At 43.3% G+C, this 25757-nt stretch overlaps 3 protein-coding genes across 5 annotated transcripts; 2 read left to right on the top strand and 1 right to left on the bottom strand.

The window, feature by feature from the left end:
- Positions 1-223: 223 nt before the first annotated feature.
- On the top strand, positions 224-3723 carry LOC139340228 (protein CutA homolog). 3 transcript variants are annotated; one of them, XM_070975971.1, is made up of 8 exons: positions 224-278; positions 611-665; positions 810-875; positions 1006-1154; positions 1259-1318; positions 1534-1579; positions 2704-2753; positions 3250-3723. In XM_070975971.1, the coding sequence occupies exons 3-8, from the start codon at positions 813-815 to the stop codon at positions 3347-3349; spliced, it is 468 nt and encodes a 155-aa protein (XP_070832072.1). In that variant the 5' UTR covers positions 224-278; positions 611-665; positions 810-812; the 3' UTR covers positions 3350-3723. The 3 variants fall into 3 exon arrangements, with proteins under 3 accessions (XP_070832072.1, XP_070832064.1, XP_070832080.1); XM_070975963.1 differs by lacking the exon at positions 611-665; XM_070975979.1 differs by lacking the exons at positions 224-278; positions 611-665 and adding an exon at positions 507-526.
- A 19-nt stretch (positions 3724-3742) lies between these two features.
- Positions 3743-15712, bottom strand: LOC139340218 (somatostatin receptor type 5). The gene is made up of 3 exons (XM_070975951.1): positions 15545-15712; positions 6506-7347; positions 3743-5757 (listed from the first exon to the last, which is right to left on the bottom strand). The coding sequence occupies exons 2-3, from the start codon at positions 7280-7282 to the stop codon at positions 4930-4932; spliced, it is 1605 nt and encodes a 534-aa protein (XP_070832052.1). The 5' UTR covers positions 7283-7347; positions 15545-15712; the 3' UTR covers positions 3743-4929.
- A 2743-nt stretch (positions 15713-18455) lies between these two features.
- On the top strand, positions 18456-21743 carry LOC139347843 (kallikrein-8-like). Its single transcript, XM_070987662.1, is given in 6 exon segments — positions 18456-18495; positions 20295-20460; positions 20667-20859; positions 21051-21096; positions 21334-21491; positions 21591-21743. Coding segments are annotated over 6 exon segments (756 nt in total).
- The last annotated feature ends 4014 nt before the right edge of the window (positions 21744-25757 follow it).

Below are 25757 nucleotides of genomic sequence, written 5' to 3'. Positions count from 1 at the left end.
GAAAAGAAGAAACAGTGTGATCAGCTCATGGTTTCTAAACCTGCACCTGTCCCTTGTTTAAAAAACACCAAATATAATCAAAGACATGGCGTATGGATTAATACAATGTGCATGTGGATATATCTACTAATCTATTTCAATGGGAACCCTGGGATAATGCAAACACGACCATTGGTAACCTGCCTGTCAGCCCTCTGCTGATTTACGACAGCTTCATAAACATACAGCCGTCACGCTTTACGGCAGAGTGTGCAGCAGACGCAGGCAGCTGTGAGACGGTAACAAAAACTCATCCAGAACGGAGTCTTTAGTTTTTCCTGTCATATTAAGTAAATTACCTGATTTTTTAGGCAGTTTGTCTCACAGCCTTTAAGTCAGAAATGCTTTAGTTCGTGACTAACAGCTAACGTTAACTTATGCTAGCGCTCACATGCTACTAGCTAAACAAACGCCGTCTGCATGCTGCTATTAACACGAAACTACGACAGTTTAGGAGTTCGAGCAAAGTCACATTTGCATTTTTCTTGTGGGTAAATTGCTGTTTGACCTCTACAGCGTGTTTATCGTATGAAATAATATAAAGAAAATGACTGATTATGCATTCATACAGCACTGAGTATAGCAGCGTATTCGTCAAATCCCGTCTTTCTGCTACGGACATCTGCGTACGTTTCTCCTTGTTCGCCTGCTGTTTACGCAAAGTTAACGTGGAAAAAAGACTTTCTGTGCATTTTCTCACGCTTAAAACGCGGCAGCAATGATCGTGTGTATGTGTTGGCTGGATAACCGTCCTGTCTTTGACCCCCCAGGCCATGCGCTTTGGACTGCCCCGTGCAGAGACACTGCCAGGTGGATCCTTGATAGCTTTGACTGCGGTGAGTGCGCGTCTCCTGGCTGCTCCACACTGTACGCACATGCCTCTAACACACATGTGTTTTGACGCTTTTGTTGCCCTGTTGTCCGCTGGGCTTCCTCCTCTTCCTCCTCTGCCTCTTCTCCCCCCAGACGGTGCTGCTGAGCGTGTTTATGTTCCCGCTGCTGAGGACTGTTGGACTGAGGGCGTTCTCCATGGCATCTGAGACGTACACGTCAGGCACACACTCCGCCGCCTTCGTCACTTGTCCTAACGACACGGTGGCTAAAGACTTGGCCAGGTGACACGGACGCTGTCTGCTGAACTGGCTCACGGTGACGACCGCCTCAGCTCTTTCATGCGTGTTCGTTCGTGGCTTATTGGCTCTGTCCTTCTGTCTCTCAGGGGGATTGTGGAGAGGAAGCTCGCTGCATGCGTCAACATCATCCCAGCGATCACATCTGTGTACGTACTGAGACGGCTGCTTTCCAGGGTCCTGCTAGTGTGACCGCTCCGTATTTCTCTGAACATCTACACTGTGTTCCTGCTTCAAGACGGGTCATGAATGAAGGCTTTCCCAGATCACACTTTGTCCTTTAAACATGTACTTTCAAAAATAATAAGGATGACCGCCAAAGATCTAATAGATGACATATTCTTACTGACTCTTGCTCCCTCAGATATGAATGGCAGGGTAAGATTGAAGAGGACAGTGAGGTGCTGCTGGTGAGTGTTGACTTGTGTTAGAATATTTTAGGCTGAAAAGTCGCTTTAAATGCACCTAAATGCTGTTTCTGCAACATTACAATCACTGCTACTATTACTTCAAACTTTGTTATTGCTACGGCTGCTGATTACTGCAGTTTCTGTTACTTATACTGCATGTAGTACCATCAGAAGGAGCACTCAGACAGAATCTGGTATTAATAAAACACTGCTTTTTCATCATTATCCACAACCTCGTTGCAACTTCTAATAATAAAAGAATGAGATGAAGTGTGAATGTTTAGTCTCCTTACGCAGCAGAAAAACATGACTAATAGCTATTAATGTAGCAGCTAAGCTAATAGTTACTGAGCTTCATGGATTATAACAGGCGTGGACACGACATGTAAACAGACATGGTGTCTGGCGTGTCTCCTGCTTTGTTCAATGACTGTTGGAATGAGCCAGCACAGTCTCAGCTGCGAGCGGGGGGGTCGCGGTCCGTGGCTTCTGCAGGCTGTGTGTTTGGAAATGATTTGAAGGCTTTCTTTCCTGAACGAGCCTGCAGAGGCAGAGACATGGCAGCTCTGCTCTCTGTGGGCTCTAACTTTCCACAGTGGTGAATTTCTGACAAGGCTGCAGTCAGCGAAGCCCGGACGGGTTTTTTTTACCTTTGGCAGCATCAAATGTGTTGATCCATGGTCCCTAACTTCAAAGCCCCACTTTGACTTCATCACATCGTTAAAATCTGGTGGCTGGAGCCAAATTTCACAATCAGACTACACAACATTTATGTTTTTTGTGAATTGCGATGGTCAGTACGTCAGACTGGGTCATTATCGTGCTTTGAGTCCCTGACAGACACGTCAGACTACATGTTGAACCATAACCAGTGTTAGCTGGTACTGTTTCATTGCTGCTCACTTCCAGAGGTGATGGAGCAGGAGGAGCGGCAGACATCAGGAAAGTCAGAGAACACGAGCACTTCATAGACTTTGTCGTATGGTTGAGAGACGGCAAAGAATTGGAGGCATCTTAGACTCCGAGCAGTCTGTTGTTCAGCGTTTTGCACAGTTCAAGTTGTTCAGTGTCAGCTGTGTGTGATGAAGTTGGCTGAGCTGACCTGGTGTCTCCTTCCTGTGCAGATGATTAAAACAAGAAGCTCCAAGGTGCCTGCGCTCGCTGAATATGTCCGGTGAGTTTATTTTGAAAGGGACAGCTCAGCCCAGAGGTCACGAGATAATCCACAGACCTCGTTGTGAGCAGTTTCACGTGGGAACTATTTTCTGCTACCGAACTGCACCCGCCAGCCGCATCACTGCCGTGCAGCTCAGCTGGGGAGGACGCCACTAATGTTTACATCCCGCTGTCACCAGCTCAGGCCTCTCGTCCATGAGTAGATGCGCTTCCTTCTGCTCAGTGATACCGCTGGCGAATGTAGTTAAACTGTGTGTTATGTTTGAGAGAAGGCAGACATCTCCACGTCCAGAACTCAACAACTCACACAAAACAATGAAGATGGATCAATGGCACTATAGGTAGAGTGGATAAAATGTGATTTTGGGGTGAACTGTCCCTTTAAACGCCTCGCTCCAGCCTGACTCTCTCAGGAACACGGCGCTGTCAGTAGTGTGGCTTTAATGGCTGCTGCTTCTCTCTGCGCTCTCATAACTGCTCACTGTCTTCTCCAGCTCGAACCATCCGTACGAGGTGGCCGAGGTCATCAGCCTGCCTATCGACCAGGGCAACCCGCCCTACCTCAGGTGGATAGGAGACATAGTCCCTGAGTGACGACGGACGGACGGACGGACGGACGGACGGATGAGTGGATGTAAAAATGAATCTGAGAACATGTGAAATTCCACTCAGCATTTCCCTCAAAGCAGCATTCAAAACGGAGACACACTCACTCACACGCTGTCCACCAGCTGCACAACACCAAGACATGCACGACAAGACAAAGCGTCTGTTTGTCCCTCTGTTCATCATTTGAGTCTTCCCTTTCCGTGTTTTGACCACTAGAGGGCAGCATTGGCTTTTCATTTTCAAAGTGAACCATGTGCAGAATAAACTGCCACCAAATGTTTGAAGCTGACAGATAATGTTAAACACCTGGTTTTGATTGTAGAAGATGGAATTTGGAATAAAGCGAAGAATTATTTTTTATTTTATTTTGTCTTTCTTGGGGAACAACATACAGCTGTTGAGGACATAATGACAAACGTGAAGTACATGTTAACACTGGATATCTGTACAAACTATGTGCAGCTTCTAATGACACAACTGCATATAACACCAATTAAAGGACAGAATATTTACAAACCAATATCACCTGTAAACATGCATTTAGCCGTGGCTTTAGTACTTTATCTTAACACAACATCAGATGAGAAAAAAAAGCAGTTATGTGGCAAGTTAGTTTTGTAATAATCTGCCAGACTGGGATCTCTAATAAGACTTGAAATACAGGTAACAAGACACTACAGAACACACCTTTCATCTGTCAACCACCGTGAAACCTGAAATGACACTTAACACAGATGTTCAAAGGTGGCAAAACCTTTTTCTTATGCTATCACAAATTCTAGGTGTAATTCTGTCTTCTACACGTTTCCTACACAGTTAAAGAGGATTTAATAAGTAAATAGAAACAATCTGCACAAGGTGTGCAGCTTTCTGCCTCGCATGTTTCAGATTTGATGCAAAATCATATGAGAGCAGACACACTGAAGCATCAGCTCCCTGAATCCACGTTCGTATGACTAACACTGAAACGAGACTTAAACCTGCTGCTTCTTGAAACCTGTGTACCTCCACAAAGCAGAAGTCTGCTGGTTGTTGCACATCTCTGCTGAAGCAGTTTGAACTCAGTTGAAGAATCCAGAGTTATCTATGTCCAGCTCCCCGTAAACATCAGACCGAGACGTGTTTGTGAAACCAGACTAATTCCCATTTGTGGGCTGTTTGAAGAGCCACAGCAGGAAAAGTAAAAAGTAAACATAATTGACATTTTTCATTTCACAGTGGCTCATCAGTTGTGTTGTCTCCCCCGGGATATGATTCACACAGCGCATTAGCCATTTCAGAACATGATGTTTCTGATCATTTTTGAAATGTGAAGAGGTCGTCAACGTGACGACTGTGAATACATCTAAAAAAATATGGTGGACATGAACTGCTTTTATATTTTGAAAAAACAGTTGCATCATGCAAAGTTTTTCCACCAAGAAAACGATCTGACCTCCACGATTCGCACATCTAACACTGAGCCTGTGATCTGCTAGTTGTTCGTAACATTTAGAGCCGTTATGGCCACACATCTGTGTGAAATACCTCATGTGGTTTGCACCAAAGTCCAGTGAAAACATCTCTTACAGATAGCTGATTTGAAGCACAGAGCTTTGGTCTGGGAGCTCTTCAGGCTGGGATCTGGCCTCAGAGGACACGGCCTCAGGAGAACCACAGCCCGGACCTTTCCCAGCCAGTTCTCCCTTTGTGGCACCGCAGGCAGAGCGCTCCACCTCAGGCTTTCCCCTCTGCTCCACCTCAGGCTTTCCCCTCTGCTCCACCTCAGGCTTTCCCCTCTGCTCCACCTCAGGCTTTCCCCTCTGCTCCACCTCAGGCTTTCCCCTCTGCTCCACCTCAGGCTTTCCCCTCTGCTCCACCTGTGTCCTTGAGCCCTCTGTTACTCCACTGTGGCTTCCATTCTGTGACAGTTTGCACATTTCACTCATCTGCATTTCTCCTCCTGGTGCATTGATGTCCTCCTCTTCTTCTTTTCCACCGGAGTCTTTCTTCCTCACATTTATGGCGTCTTCGCTTTTTTGCACTTGCAGCACGACGCCGCCCCACTCCTCTGTGGGCCGCTGTACTTCAGTGCCGGCCCCGTCGTTGTTCTTCGCCCTGCATGCAGCCCCACACAACGCCTTCCTGAAGCCTCTCTTGAAGTTGTCAGACAGAAATCCGTACAGTATGGGGTTGGCACAGCTGTTCGCATATGACAGCACAACAACAAAAAAGTAGAGCCCTCTGAAGTCCCCAGGCAGGACCATCAGGAGGTTGACGATATTCAGAGCATAGAACGGAAGCCAGCAGAGGACAAACACTGCCACCACCACCACCACCATCCTGGTGATTTTACGTTCTGACTTCCTGCGCCGAGAGGACGTGGCCTGCGCCCGTTTTCCAACACTGCGCACCTTTGAAAGAGAAGGTAAAGAGCTTTTAGTTGGCTTAATTAAAGGCACATGTAAAGGCTCAGCTCACCCCAGGGCAAAAATATGCTGTGGACCTTTAAATATTAACAGGAGCTGTAGATCAATGCATCTTTACGTTGTCACTGAGAGCATCTGCCCCTTTGTACTGTAACAAATATGATATTTCTGAAAGTAAGAAAAGGAATGTAGCCATTTTTGTGTCGCTGTACATTTTGTGGAAGATAATTTCTCTGTTTTTCCACGTAATCATAACAGATTACCTCTGCACAGTGTGCTTCTCCATTATTTCACTGCTTCACTGTAAGTGCCCTCCAACAGCATTTATCATATCAACAGAGAACAGGCCACTTATGAAGGACATTAGTGTGAAGCAGAGTGGTGAGAGCTGCTTCTCTGCACTACAGCTTGATTTGAAGGCATTTTTGTGAATGTATAAAAACCCATATATAACCAACAATATCTTACAAATTATTTCATACAACCCTGGTTTTAGAAGTTAAAGTACATTTTATTTTCCCCAGAAGAGAAGTTAATTACAACTCCAGAGGTGCATTTCAGCAAGAAGCATCCAGTCATCAAACTTAAAAGTCTGTAACGTGCACTGCTGGCAGGCAGAAGCTAAAGATGACTGTGGAGAAAACTGAAAATTCACTGAGTGGTGTTTCTATCTTCAGAAACATTGAGGAAAACCCTTAAAGAAAACATATCTGTGGTCTTGTAAACGCCGTACCTTGATCACAATCAGCAGGTAGCACAAGCAGATGACCAGCAGGGGGCAGAAGAAGCCCATGGTGCACGTGTACACAATAAAAGATGTCTTCCACACTTCTGCTGGCTCAGGCCACACGATGCTGCAGTTCCCATCATCCTTCAGCACATCAGCGAACACCACCACCGGCAGCACCACCACGAAGGACCCTGCCCAGACTGTGGCACTGATGGCCTTGGCCACACGGGGCCGCCGCCACCAGAACGAGCGGATGGGGTGCACCACAGCCAGGTAGCGGTCCACTGACATCACAGTCAGGCAGAAGATGCTGGTAAACTGGTTGATGGCGTCCACCGTCATGACCACACGGCACATCAGCGAGCCAAAGGGCCAAGAGAGCAGAGCGTTCTGCGCCGCCAGGAAGGGCAGGCCCAGCATGAAGAGCTCGTCTGCGATTGCCAAGTTGAGGATGTAGATGTTGGTGACTGACTCATTCTTGGTGTAGTTGACAATGACGTGGATGACCAGAGTGTTGCCCACAAGGCCAACAACACACACCATCCCATAGATGAGCGGGATGAAGATCCCGGCCAAGCCAGGAAGGGACTGAGGTTCAGGCTTGGTGCAGCTCTGGCAGGTGCTGTTTACGAGGACAGAGACGTCAGTCGGGGTGAAGTCGAGAAGCGGGTCAGTGGGACTGGACAGGAGCTGGAAACTGGAGTGGGGGGGGGTGGAGCTGTTGCTCCAGGTAGCTGTAGGAGCTTCCTGAGGCAGCTGGGTGGCCTGGATGAGCTCCATGGAGGCGTTAGAGAGTACGAGGCAACAGACGTCGATGAGATCCCATCAGTGACAGGGTGACGGGCCTGCAAGGCAAAGCAAAGTCAATGCATGCATTTATTTATTACCAAGAGTTAGATGAGGAGATTGGTATGACTCTTTATCTGTGCACCTCGCAGGCGGCTGCCTGTGTGCTAAAGACTGAAAGAGGGAAACAGGTCTAAACCTGAACCATGGCTGCATGTTTTCTACATCATCTTCTGTCTTCTCTCTCCTTTGACAGAGCCAGACTGGCTGTTTTCCTGCTTTTATGCTAAGCTAAGCTAAGCTAAGCTAAGCTAAGCTAACTATCTCCTGGCTCCACACTGACACACAGAATGATGTACATCTTACAGTATTATCTAACTTTCTATCACACATGTTTGCAGAAGTTTCAAAGTTTGGTCTGATCTCAGAGCAGCGGCTTGTAGAATATTAAACTAGTAATCAACACAACAACCCTCCTTCCGTCACAACAAAAACAAGCCTGCATCAAAGCAAAAACATAGCGTATTTAGCTTTATTAATGCAAGACTTGTTTATGAAGCCATCCTGGCGTCTTAATAACGACCATGCCGCACACAGGCACACTCTCATCTCTCACAGCGAACATGAATAATTGGTGCTCTGTTAGGAACTAAATGCACTGACCCATGGAGAAGGACATAACAGAGGCCTGCCCTCCACAGCCTCGACTGAAAGGCATTAATGCTGATGTGAGAAGAGAAGAGAAGAGAAGAGAAGAGAAGAGAAGAGAAGAGAAGAGAAGAGAAGAGAAGAGAAGAGAAGAGGGAAAAAGGGAGGAAGAATAATTTTCAGTGCGACTGGATGGAGGCAGAAACACTGAGGGATGACATGAGGGCAGAGATAGTAACTCCACCAACAAACAGCCAGTGTGGTTTTTATGTCTTCTCTGTAAAGGATAGCTTTTAAAATAGCAACAGATGGAAATGGAACAAACACAAATGGAATAAGAACGTGTCTGATGATCTTGGTTTCATTTCAGGGTAAAGGTCAGCTGAGATCTCTGTTCAAAGACATGTTTGAATCGTCCTCATTTCTCCAGTGAAATATATGTATACGCTCTTATAATCCAGTAAATATTCTATTTCCATTCGTTTTTTGTGAGGTTTGTGAGGCAGTTTTAGTCCACTGCATTTTAAATAACACGTCACTGGAGACTGAAAATCAAAGCACAGCAGGAGGTCTGGTATTGATTTGTGAGATGGGGGTGTTAAAACATGAGGTTCATCTATATCAAGGACAAAAAATGTGTTTGTTTAGTCACACAGCACAATGTTGTTTTTTAATAGAAGTAGTAGAGTGAGGAGGTTTTATTAAAAATCATGCCATATTCACACTTAAACCACCTCTGTGTCAAAACTACCCGCCACTCTGCGTTCAAGCAATCCAGACCCGGAACATTCACTTTCACACAAAGACTGATGCAATGTCGTACAGCAGGTGAAGAAGTAATCCTTTTATTCAAGAGTCTAACGTTTAAAGGTGCCCAGCCCACACGGGCGTACAGGACACGGCTATCAAAGGAAACTCAAACAGGTTCACAACCTTATTATGAATTACATATGAGCCCTTGGATCATATTTTCTGTGTAAATATTATTCTAATCCAGCCTTCTGACAAGTGAAATAACATGTGGGATGTTAGTCTTATGAGAATATGGCTGATACACAGTATTTTATTAATAAGATTAGTGAATGTCCAGTAATTACATTCCATTTTGAGTCCATTTGATGCATTGAAACTGCACGAAAACTATGTATATGTTCGCTCACAGAGCCCATAGTCAGAGTTAAAGTACATCCTTTTTAACAATCACATTCATAGAAAATAAGCTGAATTGAAAATATGTTAAAACAACATATGGCTGAGCCTAGAAAACACAGGAAAAAAACATTCAAACCTCATTTATAACTGATAAAATATGCATGAGAAAAGGACACATCGAAAAATGCAGATCGAGCTGTGGATTCCTGCGGATCATAAATCCGACCAATCCCAGCCAAGAGGCAGGCGATTAGGTTTATCTCTTAAAGACCTGCATCCCTGCACCAGCTGAGATAAGATAAGATAAGATAAGATAAGATAAGATAAGATAAGATAAGATAAGATAAGATAAGATAAGATAAGATAAGATCAAACGCTATTAATCCAATGCTGGGGAAATGAAGTCATTACAGTCAGCAAATATGAAAAAGGTAGAACAGGAGGGAGGAAACCGGATAAATACATCAACTATGTATATGTACATCATGTACAGATTCTAAAAATACTGACTGCCATGAAAATACTACTGCCCATAAAAATGCTATTGCCAATTTTTTTAATGAGAAAACTACCAATGCCATGTGTCGAGCTGCACTGGAGAGATGCTGTTGCATAAAAAGAACATTGGATGACGCAGGTCTATAAGTAGAATATTATTATTATTCCAGTGTTTCTAAGGACAGAATTAACACTTTGAATTGTTCCATGAACACAGAGAAAACTGTGTGCAACACATCTACGTCTAAAAATGTACATATCAACATCCCACTGAAGACAAGAACCGCCGTACACATCAGTTCACATCACACACACACACACACACACACACACACACACACACACACACACACACGCTTCCTGATCAGCCTGATTTCCACCACCTGCCATTCTAATCTCGAACGTGCACAATAAGAGCAGACGGACAGTATGTCTTCCCAGAAGCCATCACCTCCTTTGTTTGCCATTCTGCTGTCAGCACGAAGAAAACCTTCCTGGGAAACGTTGCCATGGAGACCAAGAGGTCAAGACAAGGCCCACAAGGCCCAATCGGGAGCAAAAGGAAGAGACAAACAAGCCAAAATGAATGCTGATTGAAGAGCCGGTGGTCTTCACATTCACAAAGGCAACAATGACACGTATGCAGCATTGTGTGCGAGTGTGTGTCTGTGTGATATGTGCATCTGCGCGTGTGTGTTTGCACACGGTTTCCTTTGTGCGTCTGCAGATACTGTAGGTTTAGACATGGCAGTGAAACTCTGATGTCACTGGGTTCATTTCCAAAAAGTTGGGCCGCCGAGTGAAACATAAAGAAAAACTGAATGCAGTCATCTGTATTCACAGTTCAGCAGTTAAAAGTGTTCTTGAGCTCATGTAGTAACATCCTTTATCCAATCATGTGCTCACAGAGTGGTGAACCTCCTCCATCTTCTATGAATGAGTGAGTCTTTCCAGGACGCCCCTTTCATAGCCAATCATGATCCTCTCACCTGTTACCAAGCAGCCTGTTTACCTGTGGAATGATCCAAACAGGTGTTTTTGGAGCGTTCCACATCTGTCCCAGTCTTTAGCTGCTCCTGTCACAGCTTGTTTGATGAAATGTAAATCCAAAGTGAACATTCAGACACATCATCATCAAACAGCTCTAATGTGCGTTTCCTTCTTCTTCTTCTTCTTCTTCTTCTTCTTCTTCTTCTTCTTCTTCTTCTTCTTCTTCTTCTTCTTCTTCTTCTTCTTTCAGTTTGTCCTCTGTGGGGTCATTATCACATTCACTGAAACACTCTGGTCATTGGTGCACTTGGCTGTGATAAAGGCAGTCATTAAAGTCACTGAGTCTGAGGCCAAATGTGAACAGGAGTCATTAAGGGTGCCACATGAGGCCAACTGTGAATTGCTCTTAAATCTCTTAAAATTCTAGGATTGCAGCTTCGTTACTGTGAATATTATCTGCTTTCTTGACTCCTCTGTGACAGTAAAAACATTTGAGGACGTCATCTTTCTGACTTTTCACAGACCAAACAATGAACTGATTAATCGAGAAAATAATCAACACATTAATCAACAGTGAAAGGACCAGTTTTATCCCTAAAAGTCAATAAATCTGTTTTGTTTACAGCTTGTTGAACTGCCTGCAGGTGACCAAAAACCAATCAATCAATCAATCAATCAATCAATCAATCAATCAATCAATCAATCAATCAATCAATCAATCAATCAATCAATCAGGTTTAACCTGTGGAACAGAGTCCTGCTGTGTTGGAAGGCTTGTAAACTGCAGAGTAATCCAGAGGAGGCTTTAAGCTCATGACTGTGGGGTTAATCTTTAATCATAAGCTGCTCCTGACAGACAGACGGACGGACGTTTCTCCTCTCTGATCAGTCTGAATGATAACATTATTGATCATCAGGTTTTCAGAACATGTCTCTCCTACAGCAGACCTGACGTCTCATTACCCGATCTGCCAAATCCCTGCATGCCTCACAGAGACATGGAACCTGTTTGGAGGTGCCTTCAGACTGGAGTGGAGCATGATGGGAATTATCCAGGGTGACCTTCTCACAGCGCAAACAACCAAACTCCTTCATGATGTTCATGTTGTGCTCTCTCCCTCCAGTTTTTAGACATTTTAGTTTTTAGGTTTTTTTGTAGTCCATTCATGTCCGAGTCCTCAAGTCAGACCTGTGGAATGATGGGAGGAGGGACTTCCCTCTCAGCTGTGTGTATTATTACATCATCTGATCTTTGAGCAGTGGTGGAAAGTAACTAAGTACTAAGTACTAAAGTAACTAAGGACTCTGTACCATTTATTTGACGGATAATGTTACCAGTCACTTTTCATTTTAAGATTTTACATAGAAACATGTCATTGGTGTGTAAAATACAACACGCTGCTAAAAAACTACATTTTGCTGATAATATGTGAAGAAACATTTTGAGTGGAGAGTTTCCGCACTGCTGCAACTGTAAGTAAGTATTTCTGTTGTACTGACATTAAGTTGACTGTGGATGAGAGGCGTCTTCATGACGCTGGTTCACGCTGCGGGTGAAAGCCTGCTCCCTCCTCACTGAAAACTCCTGATTATTTAAGCCGCAGCTTAGTACAAACATGCTGCTGTGATTGAAAGACGCCCAGATCACCGTTAAAATAAATAGAATAAATAAATCTAATATAATAAATAATAAAATATTCATGCTGATTGCTCACATAGCCAGTCACTGTTATTACCTTCAATAAGTGCATGTTAGGACATTTGCATTGTTTCTTTTACACTCCGTCTGGTTTGTCATTAAAACGTGCTCCTGTTGGAGACCTTCCCTGAAATTGCCAAGAAATTTGCATAACAGCTCGTAGCAGTTAAGTACTTTTCCAGCCTCATTGTTAATTTCACTGAGCTGCCATCAATACTGAGGCTGGAGGACTTCACATAAAAGAGGTGTTTGCATCTTTACCTCACATGTTTTACTTCACAGTGGAAGCCTGTGCTAACACACACATGCATGCATGCATACACACACACATATTGTGTGAGCATTTAAGCCTAAAACACACTCCTGCATCTGTGAATATGCATCAGAATACGTGTTCCAATGCTGATGTCTGACAATAAGATGAGAAAAAACAGTTATGGCTGCACTAAGAAGCAATATTGCTTTTTTCAGACCAGGACGTGCAGTACAGGAAATTCATGTGAACAAAATGAGTTCTCAGCCTCGGAAAATGAGTCAGATAAACAAAAATCCATCATGAAATAAACTCTAAATTTGAACTAATGGCTTTGGAGACGATTAATCCATCACATACTATCGGCTGGTCTGTCAGTTTTTTGGTCCAAACTGAAACATCTTTTATCTTCTCAAATTTGTGCAGACGTTCATGGTCCCAAGAAGAAGAATTCCACTGACTGCGGTGATACCCTGGTTTGTCATATAGCGCCACCATGAGGTTAATGTTTGTAGCTCAGAGTGAAATATATATCTGTTCCATGGATTTCCATGAAAGTTCCTACTGGTTTTTGAGGTGACCAGCAGAAAAATCCTGAAGACGTTGGTGGTCCTCTGACTTCAGCACCACCAGCAGGACAAGTTTTCACTCATCCTGTGAAACATCTCAACATTTACTAAACTGACTGGCACAAAATCAGATATCCACAGTTCCCAGAGGTATTTTATTGTAAAATACCTGAAAAAATATTGCGCTGATTCCCCTAAATTTTGGTTAATTCGTGTCCCCATCAGGATAAACTCCTATAACTTCAGTGACCTCTTAGTGTTTCGAGTGAAAAATACTTTTGTCCCTTTGTGCAATACTGTGGTTTCTAACTAATGACAATCCCATCAGCCTCAGCTGTTCTCTGTGTTTAATGCTAACGAGCAAATGTTAACATGCCAAACTAACACTCTATAGACAGCAAACAACATGATCATTGTGAGTATGTTAGCATGTAGATATCTGGCACATTTGGCTCAGGTACAGCCTCACAGAGCTGCTCGCATGGCTGACGCCTGTTAGTCTGGTTAAATGGGGATTTGTTAGGAAGTGCTACCTGCTGTATAAATAATTCTAGGAAGGTATAAATAAATTGCTGTACAAAAAAGAACATATGTAAAACACACACCAGGAAAATTAAAAAGTCTAACTGAAGTAAATGTGCAAATTTTAAAAACTGACCCCAAAATTAGCTCGAATGATGTTTTAGAAACGTTATTTCTAAGTGAAAAAGTTCTGACATCAATCGATTCGTCACGTCACAGCAGCATTACAGTATGCAGCCTTCATCCCTTTACACACACACACACACACACACACACACACACACACACACACACACACAGAGGACTCTTCCTTCAACAGGACATCAGTCAGTATGAGTGTGTACTGATCATTTAGCCGACAGATGATTGACAGCAACGTTTTTTTGTCTTTTTTAGATGATTTCACTTCAGAACAAAACACTCTAAGTGGAAGAGAGACACACCATCAGCTAACTGGCCATCCATCTGTCTGATTTCTCACGGGAGTCTTCTTCCTCGGATACTGTTCAATTAGTGGATTTGCAGGGTTGGATCAAGTCTACACCCCGGCCTCGCCCCCCCCCCCCCCCCCCCCCCCTCACTTTCATTACAAGGCCTGACAAGAGCTCACAGATTAGCCTGAGCTGGATCAATACTCTGGCCAGGCACATGCAGACCTGCAAACACAAACAGACTCACATACGTTTTTTAATGTTGTGAGCTTTTTCAGGAACATGCACACACAGGGATAAACACACAGAGGTGTGTTTGCACTCACACCTTCAGATGAGTCCTGTCGCCCTGAGTGAGGGATTAGAAAAAAAACACTCTGCAGCCCCCACAGAGAACATTAAAAGTGGATTCTCATAAGGTAAAATACGTCTGTCTGTGTTTGAGTGCATTTATGTTGTGTACCGATAAACACAGTGTTAACTACAATTACCTCCTCTTCCCACACAGCGTGAGGCACACGTAGTCCACACAAATGCACGTAATTACAGGTTAAATTGGCCAGATGAACAGAAGAGAACAAAAAGGCTATTGACCAATTCAGTAAAAAGCTCATGTGTCTGTGAGACAGACGGTAATTTCAGATTTCAGTGATTTCCATCTTTTTTTTTTTTTGACTTGTGACCCCCTGAAACAAATCAGTATCTACTTGCACCCACGAGCGGTAGAAGTATTCAGATATTTTACTTCAGTACAAATACCCATAAAAGTGTAGAAAAGCTGCATTAAGTAAAAGAACAGAAGTAACATGAAGTGAAAGTGAAAAGAAAATGCAAAAAAGTATTATTAGTATTAATATATACTTGATACATTACATTATGCTGTGTTAATAACTTGACTTGCAAAGTAACTAGTGACCAAATGACACATCCTCATACCCAAAGGCTGAACAGGTCTATCAAGATGAATGCAGTGGATGCATTTACTAAAGTAAACAAAGGACATTTGTGCAACAGAAATCACATGATGCTACATGCATCTATATTTTCGGATACCTTTAAGGGAGAGATCCTGCAGAAAGCGACACAGAACAGGCCACTTCATGTTTCTGTTACATGACACAAATTCTAAAACGTCAGTGAACGCAACGCTCCTTGGGTATCATCACACTGAGATAGTGAGATGTAAATTGACGTGGATACTCTGATTACACGGACAATAGCTGTAGTGTAAAGCTTCGGTTATTAAAATGTACTATCACACCGTCATTTCAAACTCAGAGGTGTGACTCTATAGACAATTACCTGAGCTCCTCTGTTCCGATAAGCCAACGGCAACAGGAGACATTTGACTAACTGACTGACATTAACTGATCAAAAGCCTCGTGTGTAATCGTCAGTGGACAGTTAGACAGTCAAACATGAAATCATGTGAGCGCTGGAAACACGACAGAAGCAGCGACCACGTTTCCAAAGACGAGAGAAGGAGAAACTCACCACAGTCCACCTCCCAGTCAGCCTTCGGTGATGTTGTGTCGGAGCCGCATCGTTAGAGTCCAGATGAGGATAAATTCATCTTCATTTGACTTGTGAACTGTCGCGTCTCAGAGCTCCGACTGAGACCGCAGAGATGTGAGCGCAGCCTCCAGCCTGCCAGTCCGCTGCGCCCTGCGCGCGCGCGCATGCAATTACGATAGGAGTGTTATCCATTAATGAGTTAATAAAGGCCACGAGCACAGGTATATCACTGCTCATTATAGCCCTTTTCCAGCAATGCTTAAGTTCTAATTTCTGACATCTGAGCTGAAATAAGGAGCCCACGTTAACCATCCATCCCCTGTGGCTCACCCTCCTTCATTAAGGTTTATTATGTTTCTTCACTTATTTTTCAATGTCCTGTGTCATATCAAACAAATAGTGCCCCCATTCCAATAAAATAATGAAATTACATATGCAGGGGTTAGAAGAAAATACTATAAATCCTTCACAAAAAGGCAAAAAAGGGGCTGTGACATATTTATCAGCCCCTGAGAACAAAAGAGTGAAGGTGTGAAAAAAGTGGACTTAAAAAGGTGTTCAAACAGAGAGTGTGTGTTTTCAGCCAGCTGTGTGTGAGTTACAGCCTGGAGTCTCCTTCCACCTTTCCTTTCCTTTTCTTTTCCTCTCCTCGTGTCGTCTCCTTTCCTCTTCTCTCTTAAGTCCTCCTGTCATCGCTCCTTGTTCCCTCTCTCCTCTTCTTTCCCTCTCTCTGTACTCATCTGCTCTCTCTCTCTCTCTCTCTCTCTGATCCTTCATTTCAGCAGTTCCCAACATTTTTGGCTCATCCACAAAACAAATCAAATATGTACTTACAGGCAGTAATGGAAGCAGTACTATACTTAAGTAAAAATAGCAATACTACAGACTACAAATACTCCTGCATATTCAAAGCTTTAGATGTTAAACTGTGTTAGCATTAAAATATACTTCAAGTAACAAAAGTAAAAGTACTCATTATGCCATATAGTAAAACCAATGTACAAATAGTCAAAACTTCTAATATTCATATTTGTGGATCATGATTATTTAAACATGAATGTGTAAGTATCACTAATGTTGCAGCTGGTAAAGGTCAAGCTCATTTAATTACTCACTATATATACTGCCAAGTGGCTTAATCCTTAAATCTTATTTGTTTGTTAGATTTTGTATTAATAAGCTGATTCTACAGTGTAATTAGTAACTAAAGCTGTCAAAATAAATGTAGTGGACCTTGTCTGTCCTTCTCTGCTGAGGGACATTTGACTAACTGACTGACAGCTGATCAAAAGCCTCGTGTGTAATCGTCAGTGGACAGTTAGACAGTCAAACATGAAATAATGTGAGCGCTGGAAACACGACAGAAGCAGGCTTGTGAACTCTCAGGTGACAGAGTTCCTTCTGTGGGCATAGAGAGTACACACACACACACACACACACACACACACACACACACACACACATATAAATATTATTATGATTGTTAAACAGGCTATAAGATGAGCTGAATCACTTCCTCTTGAAATAAATAATAAACAGGAGTTAGAAAAAAATCCTTCACAAAAGGGCAAAGAGGGGCTGTCATGTGTTTGCCAACCTTCTTACAGTTTGTTCACTGAGTGTGTGTTTGTTCACTGAGTGTAGTGTGTCTGTGTGTGTTTGTATTCAGTTCAGTCTCTGCCTACAAACTACAGTTTTCCCCTCACCTCCACATTTATGAAGCAGATTGAAGAACGTCCAGATTAAGAGTGAATTTATTGCTCAAACTGAAACATTTTCAGCTCACACAGATGAGTTGTTGTTGCTGGTCCTCCACCACATGCAGCTGCTGAACCTTGACTTCAGTCACAAAAATATTCACTTTTACAAAAAAGAGCACAGACAAATGGAGATTCTTCCTTTCAAACATAAGATCTGTAAAATGTCAAAGGCTTCAGGTCCAGAGCTCACCTGAGGTGACTCAGCATGTCCAGACACAGACAGCAGCCCTGCTGGAACAGGCCATGACCTACAGATGTTCGGTGATCGTGCACTGCAGCTGTTGGGGTGCAGCACTTCTGGAAGCCATGAGGGGAAGGATGTGAAAGAAAGCAGCAGGATGATCCTGACGGGGTCCTGCTGATGTTTCTGCTATAAAGCTGAAGAAGAGAGGTGTGTGTGTGTGTGTGTGTGTGTGTGTGTGTGTGTGTGTGTGTGTGTGTGTGTGTGTGTGTGTGTGTGTGTGTGTGTGAGTGTGTGTGAGCTTCTTAAAGGTCCAGTGTGTAGGATTTAGAGGCATCTGTTAACAGAAATGGAATATAATATTGAAAATTGTGATTTCGTGTGTGTATAACCACCTGAAAATAGGAACCATGGTGCTTCCATTTCTTTAGACTGAGCCCTTTCTATGCACAGAGGGAGCGAGGCCTCCTCCACACAGTCTACATGCTGCACCTCCATGTTTCTACAGACAAACCAAACTCTGGCTCAGAAAGGCCTTTTTGCATTTTTCATATATCCTTCATCCTCAACAAGAGCCTACAGCACAGCTACACCGTGACTTCTTCTGAATTGCTTTCAATCAAAATATCAACTTAAGGCCAACTTTTGCTGATCTTTTCCTCATAACCTCAGATAACATCTGTGTTCATCGACTAGAATAAACTCTGATGTTGGCTTCTTTTTGTCTGTTGAAGAAAATACAGCAAAAGGTTTTTTTCTTTGTCATATTTGTCTTGTCAGGAACACTTGATAAGTGATCTGAAATTTGCATCCATGATGCCTTTGCAGCCAATGGGGTTTGTGTTGATAAACCTCCATGAGGTGATTGGAGGCTGGACGGCCAACAGGACGGCGAGAACAGATTTAAAAAGGCTCTGCTGCTGCACCAGGACGGCAGCCATTAGCAGAGATGGGTGGCATGACAAGTCTTCTCCTTTTGCTGTGGGTCGGTGAGTAGACGACTATTGTTCACACTCGTGCTGCTTATTCTAACCATTCCATGTGCTTCCTGACTTTATTTCTGGGAAAAATGAATTTTTAAAAGTTATTTTATGACGAGTTAATCCCTCCTGTTCCTATGACCACAATCATAAAACCAATGCAATGACACTGTGACACTGTGACAGGTGTGACAGGTGTGACAGGTGTGACACTGTGACAGGTGTGACAGGTGTGACCCTGTGACAGGTGTGACACTGTGACAGGTGTGACAGGTGTGACACTGTGACAGGTGTGACAGGTGTGACCCTGTGACAGGTGTGACACTGTGACACTGTGACAGGTGTGACAGGTGTGACAGGTGTGACACTGTGACAGGTGTGACAGGTGTGACCCTGTGACAGGTGTGACACTGTGACAGGTGTGACAGGTGTGACACTGTGACAGGTGTGACAGGTGTGACACTGTGACAGGTGTGACAGGTGTGACCCTGTGACAGGTGTGACACTGTGACACTGTGACAGGTGTGACACTGTGACAGGTGTGACAGGTGTGATGTCCATTTAAATCCGGGCTGCTGAATTCAGATCAGCTGAAGGTGTGTAACGTCTGACAGTGAAGCAGAAGTAATGTCTGACAGTGACAGACACTTCACTGCTGTGTCTTTCAGCCATATTGGCTATTTCCTCTTTTATTTTTGACTCCTGCCTGTTTCTTCTCCAGAGAAGCCAGTTGATGGTTTTGTAGGTGGCGTGATGCAGCTGTTAGTGATGAGCAGCAGATCCAGGTGAGACAGCAGGTAGTGGATGGCATGAAGAGCAGAGGCGTCAGGCCCTTCAGGCAGCCTTCAGCTGTGCTATCTGCTGTTTGCTCTGCTGTCACAAACGTTGTGGTTGTGTACAGAGTACTGTGTGCTCACTTCAAAGGTCCACAATCTAGAGAGAATGATGAGCTCTCGCATTAGATGACCACTATGGGTGTCACACACCTCAGCAGTGTGTGTAATACATGAAGCCCCAAAGGAACCCAAGAAGAATGGTGTCAAAGAGTGGTTTGGAAAGGTTTTTGATATGACTAGAAGATGTAAGATTAGTACAGCTAGATAGCAGGGAGGGAACCTGGATTCTGAGTGCCACAGCACTCGATCCATCCATCCAACTGTCATCTCCAGCCGCTTAATGCTGGATGTCTGGACCTATCTGTCTGGACATATCTGCAGAAGACTCTGAAGGATGGATCAAGCACGCAAGATTCTTTCTCAGGTGTATTACAAGCGAGAACATAAGGTGTGATGTCGATGACAATTTTTGGCCAGATGCAGAAAGCAGGGTTGACAAGCACTGTATTTCTGCACGTGTTGCTATCCTTGACAAGTATGTGTTAGCGAAGTATAGTTTTGTACTAGATTACTGAATTTACTATAGTTTCATTATGTGAATTACAAAAAGCTGACTGCATATTGAAGAATTTCAGGTTTCAGTAAGATTTAAAAAGATTTCTGAAAAGACTAAATAGAAAGGCAGTAATGGTACAAAATATAAAGCTACCTCATGTTAGTGTTGTCTCATGTCATTGTCTGGTGAGTGACACAGCATTGGGAGACAGACGTTGGTGTTCTGGCACAGAAGTTGATCTTGAGATGTGGATGAAGTGTTGTGCTGAACTTCATGTCAGGAGAGAAAACCGTTTGAAGAAAAAGTGACGTCAGTACAGAGAAAAATGTGTTGCCAGTTGTAAAATAATAAAGTTGCGCTCTACAGCAGCCACTGTTCTACCTGACAGTCACCTGCTGGAGGCCTTTCTCTTTCAGGTGTCACAGGGAGCACAGCGGTGGATCTGCAGAAGAGAGTCATTCGAGGTCGACCGTGTGTCCGTCCTTCCCACGTGATAATAACTACTTTTGACAGGAAATTTGTGTGTGGTGGCTCTCTGATCAAGGACCGCTGGGTTCTGACTGCAGCTCACTGCTGGAGATTGTGAGAAAGTGTCTGTTTTTAAAAACTAACTAATATCTAATTTCTCTCTCATGAAGTAACAATCAGCAATGGATTCATAAAGCATTGCAACAATGAAGATGGCATTAATCACATTCATGATCAAACATTTTTGAGCCGTTATATTAAGATATGATGTATTCAGTGCAACTCAGTGACGTCCCTTTTTAATCTCTACTTATTTGTAGTGGGATGAATGTCATTTTTGGCTGGAATTCATCTCAACGACAAGACATGACCATCACAGCACCACCTGTGATGTATGGGGACAAAAACAACATGGTCCATGACATCATGCTGCTGAGGCTCCCTGAGCCAGTGACATCCCATATACATCCCATAGATCTTCCTAACTGTAACAACAATCCTCTGCGAGTGTGAGTTTTGATTTTCCCCTTTGATAAGTCTAATCTATCTATCTATCTATCTATCTATCTATCTATCTATCTATCTATCTATCTATCTATCTATCTATCTATCTATCTATCTATCTATCTATCTATCTATCTATCTAAATGAACCCTGCAGTTAATAACTGCTTCTTCTTCTTGTTTTTTTTTTCCAGAGTTGAGATCGCAGGTCACGCTGCCACTGCTGGAGGTCCTAATGATGAAAGGAGTGAGATGATTTTTGACCATTTAATAAACTGTTGACTGCAGTCTGTAACAGCACTTAACATTAACACAGCAGAGCAACTTCTCCACAGCACCGAAACTCTATTGCTCTTTACTGATAAAGAAACATGGATTTGCCATTGTGCTGAGAGAGTTCACAGATAGACAAAATACTTTATTTTCTTTCTTTCTTTTTTATGTTCAGAAGTATGTTGTTGATGTTCCTCTTCTTCCTCTCTAGAACCTGGCTCTTCACCTACTCTCCACTGTGCAGACATTGATGTTGTCAGCTGTGATGACCTCAGAAATACTTTGCAGAAAGATTTCCCAGAGTTTTACCAAGTCATGGTGTACCAGCACTGGCTCTGTGGTCAAACACCTGGACTGGATATATGTTTTGTGGGTTGGCATGGCCTCTGTGCTCGCTTGTAAATTCTAAATCTTCTGTTATGTTTAGTGTCAGTTTTAGATTAAGTAAATTATCTTTCTTTCTTACAGGGAGATTCTGGTGGAGGAGTGGTGCACGACGGCAAGATTTATGGCGTCATTTCTTTTCTTGGTGATCCCAATTATGTGTGTAGAAAAGCTTTTGCATTCATGGACCTCTGCGATGCAGAATACGCTGCCTGGATCCGTAACACTATTGTCTGAGGGCAAGAAACGTCTACAGTGCGATGCAGCAAACTGTAAAGAGAAATATGAGAGTGCAGCTAAATAAGAAACAGTGTGTAAACTGTTTGTTTTAACTCAGAAAATGTTGTCCTGCAAATTGGAAAACGTGCTTGTAACCGTCTGTTTTTCTGTGGATATTAAAGTGCAACTCTGCATCCATGGGGACTGGGATAATGAACTTTATTTATATAGCGCCTTTCATTCAGGCGGTGCAGCTCAAAGTGCTTTACAAGAAAGGAATCACATGCACTAAGTGTGCGCCGATGCCAGCGCTGCAGAACCATAGTGGCGTCTTTTGAAAGGTACCACTGAACTTTTATCCTCAGCGGTCAGAAGTGCGACTGGCATTGAGAAATGGACGTTTGGACACACTGAAGTGGAAGGGTTTTTCCTGCTAGATTTATTTATTTATTTATTTATTTATTTATTTATTTATTTATTTATTTATTTATTTTCAAACAGATACTTGAAGATGACTTTATCTGGGATTTTTTTAGCCAGAAAACACAATGTGACCGCAGCAGGAAGCCTTACAGGACCATAATCATCATCATAATCATAATTTTCTCTAATACTGTATTTAGGCACCCCCCCCCCCAAAAAAACAAGGCCATTTACTGTTTTGAAACAGACAAATATCTGTATCTGTTTTTTGACCATCTATGTTTATTTTAAGCTGTCTATACTCATATTTAGGTGATACATCTTTACATTAAGGCCGTTTGCTCTGTTGATCAGTTCAAACTGTGTGATATCTCCATGAACACTGAAGTCCATCGTCCCAGCCGAGCTGTCAGTAACACATTGAAGGGGACGTCAGTGTTTTCAGAATTTCATTGGCTGTCCAAAGTGTCAGTCACCTGCAAACTCAGCTATGATTGGCTTGATCTTCACACAGAAGAAGAGCAGAAGGTCTTCTACATAACGTCCACTGTTATTGGCTCCTCTGCTTGCTAGGCTTCATATGGCCGCTTGTGATTGGTCAGTGAGGAACATTTGAAATCTGGCACTGCAGAGCAGCTGGAGACAAGATGGCGGCTCTGTGGAAATATGAGTTTTAACAAGAAAAACACAGAAGACAAACGGAGGACGACGACACTGCCACCTAATTTGACAGGAGAATACATATTTCTGTGGACTGTTATCACGTTTTGGATGTTTAGCGACCGTTTTTGTTTTCTGTGGATCAGCAGGAGATGTTGTGGGTGAGTTGCCTCCATGTAGCTTCAGTTTTAAAAACAGTGGTGGTGGTCTGTGGCTGGTATTCATCGCTCCTCATGGTGTGACTGTATCTTGAAATGGTTTGCATAAATTGCTTCACGAGAATCTTAGTTTTATGACGGTGTGTAATATGAGGAGCTCGATAAACACTAATGATTTCTCCGGTGGCCCACGGACGGGCTGTCTGAGCAGCGAGCTTTACACTTATCCACAGGGACTCCCCACATCAGAGCGCAGGGGTTGTGTGTGTCTGTGGGCGCGCGCGTGTGTTGTGTGTGTGTTGTGCGTGTGTTGTGCGTGTGGCGCATGGCTGCTGCCTGTGTTGTTACCATGGTAGTTGTTACTGTTGCCAGTGACGCTGCTGCACAGCCCCTGTTCAGTTGGTGACCTACCTGACCCACCTGACCTACCGGACCCACCTGACCCACCTGACCTACCGGACCCACCTGACCCACCTGACCTACCGGACCCACCTGACCCACCTGACCCACCTGACCTACCGGACCCACCTGACCTACCGGACCCACCTGACCCGCCTGACTTCATCTTCCCGCTGCGCCTGTCTGCATCCTGAGGCCAGCTCACAGATCAGTAACACTCATTAAACTCATGTGTGGCACATCATCATTTGCTGATAAAATAACATTTGAAAGTAATGACAAATTTTCAGTCAAAATCAGCCTTTATTTGATCTGAGAGTTCAGTGTATTAGTTAAGTTTTAGGCATGGATGTAATGCATCATGTAGGGTGTGGCAGGTTTTCCTAAGAGATAATGCAGCTGGTTAAGCAGGATTTGTACGTGTAGGCTGTGTTAGCTGCTACAGAATGAACTGAATGGATCGTTTTAACTATAGGATCATGATACACACTGAGTGGTTAAGATGCTCCCAAAAAAGAGAAATCATAAATGTCAATTTTCACGATTTTCTGAAAGATGAGCGTTTACCTGAGAGATGGGCAGCGCCTGTCTGATGATGGTGTTAATGCTCATGCTGGTTGGGTCACATTGTGGACATACTGGCAGTAGCTCAGAATAACTGCATGACCAAAATGAAGATGTTCCAGCTGTGTGTCGGCTTTCCTCTGCGTTGTTCTGAGGTCTCCTGTGTAGACTGCCGGTCTGTGTGACTGTGGGCTCAGCAGGGTCTGCTCTGCCTCTGCAGGCGCTTATGAAGCATCACAGCTCCACAAATCTATTTTCAGCACATCCTCAGCTTTCATCAAACTGCTCAATGAATATTGTCAGAAGTGAATTTAGTGATGAAATATTATACACAACTGACTGTTGCAGCACTTTGCATTGTGGGACACAATAGGTGAGATTAAATGGTCTGATGCATACTGGAGATTTTTGCAGAATCAGTACAACATCCGGGCATTTTTGGTTTGCTTTCGTTTGCATGCTGCTTGCTACATGGCACATTTTGGCCTCATCAATACGTACAGCCAGTGTAGATGGTTTTGAATGCAGCCACTCTTCAGCTGTTTTCTGTCTATTACTTTTCAAATGAATCTGAAATCCAGGTGACAAATTCCGTGAATCCTGTGATTTTTACGATACAGATTAAATAACAAGTATTATGCGTAACTTCTGAACATGTCCTGTCATTTTTCATTAAGAAGCTGCTGAATAGTGTTAATGTTGTTCCACCTGTGCATCTCCTGCCACCACAAGGCAAAATGTCTGCAGTGAAAAATGTCTATGAATCTGATTCTTTTGGGAAAGATAAAGAAACAAGATGCTTTGACACTTGCGAGGCTCAGACTGAGGTTAGTGGGAATTATTCAGAAAGCAAAACAAGTCGTTTTTCTTCTTTCTTTTCCCCTCGTGTGGTTTTTATGGTGATCACAGTGATAAAAGTTGTCATGCAGCCTTTTTTAATCTGTCTTTGTGCTTTTTCCAGAGCACTCTGTTGTTAAAAAGTATGAAACTTGACTGCACATTTACAGGGACTCCTGCCATGGCAGAACACACTAATGCTTGTGAAGTGAGAGTGCCCTGTAGATCCTGATCTGAGCTGTCAGGTCTCAGTTCTCTGTCATCATCTAATCCAGGACAAGCTGTTTTGAAAAGGCTGCCTGCCTCCCTGCTGCAGACCGGACACCTACGTACTGGCTGCTGTTTGACAAATCTGTGAGCCTCTGAAGGCTTTTGTGTGAAGAAAGATTAAATACAGATCTGTGTTTCTGAGATGCACAGAAAGTTACCCACTGATACCTTTTGTTTGACGGATTATTGAGTGTATCGTTCACTTTAAGCGTCACAGAGTGTCGTTTCTCAGAAAGTTTCTTTCTTCATTTTACAAGTTTTGGAGGTGTAAACAGGACATGTAGGCTCTCTCTGCTTTATGGGTAACCTGTCATAATTTACAGCCTTTGTGCACTCACTGCTCCATGAAGATAGAATTTATATTATCACGTAGTATGAATGTGCACAGGTGTGGAACAAATGCACTGCTCTTTAGCATTTTTATTAAACTTTGACTCATTCTTCAGTGTCAGATAGCAGAAGTTTATCGATGGGCCGTAGAGAAACTGTTTTCAGTGAGCTTGTGCAGCACTAATCTTTCTGAAGTTGGACAGATTTGTTCAATCGTAATGTTGGGATGCGTTTTGACTGTGACTCTTTGGATTGCGGTCTTGGGAGAAAATGGGAGACGACGTGTTTACATTACTGCCATTTAACTGAAACCACGACCTTTCCCTGACCTTCACTTAAAGAAAGAAGTACTACTAAAAGCTCCACCTTTGAATATTTCTCTTGATATCAT

The sequence above is a fragment of the Chaetodon trifascialis genome, chromosome 2, assembly GCF_039877785.1.
Source record: "Chaetodon trifascialis isolate fChaTrf1 chromosome 2, fChaTrf1.hap1, whole genome shotgun sequence".
In the NCBI taxonomy this organism is placed as follows: domain Eukaryota; kingdom Metazoa; phylum Chordata; class Actinopteri; order Chaetodontiformes; family Chaetodontidae; genus Chaetodon; species Chaetodon trifascialis.
Note: the sequence above shows the minus strand (reverse complement) of the source record. Positions and strands in the feature narration are given on the sequence as shown.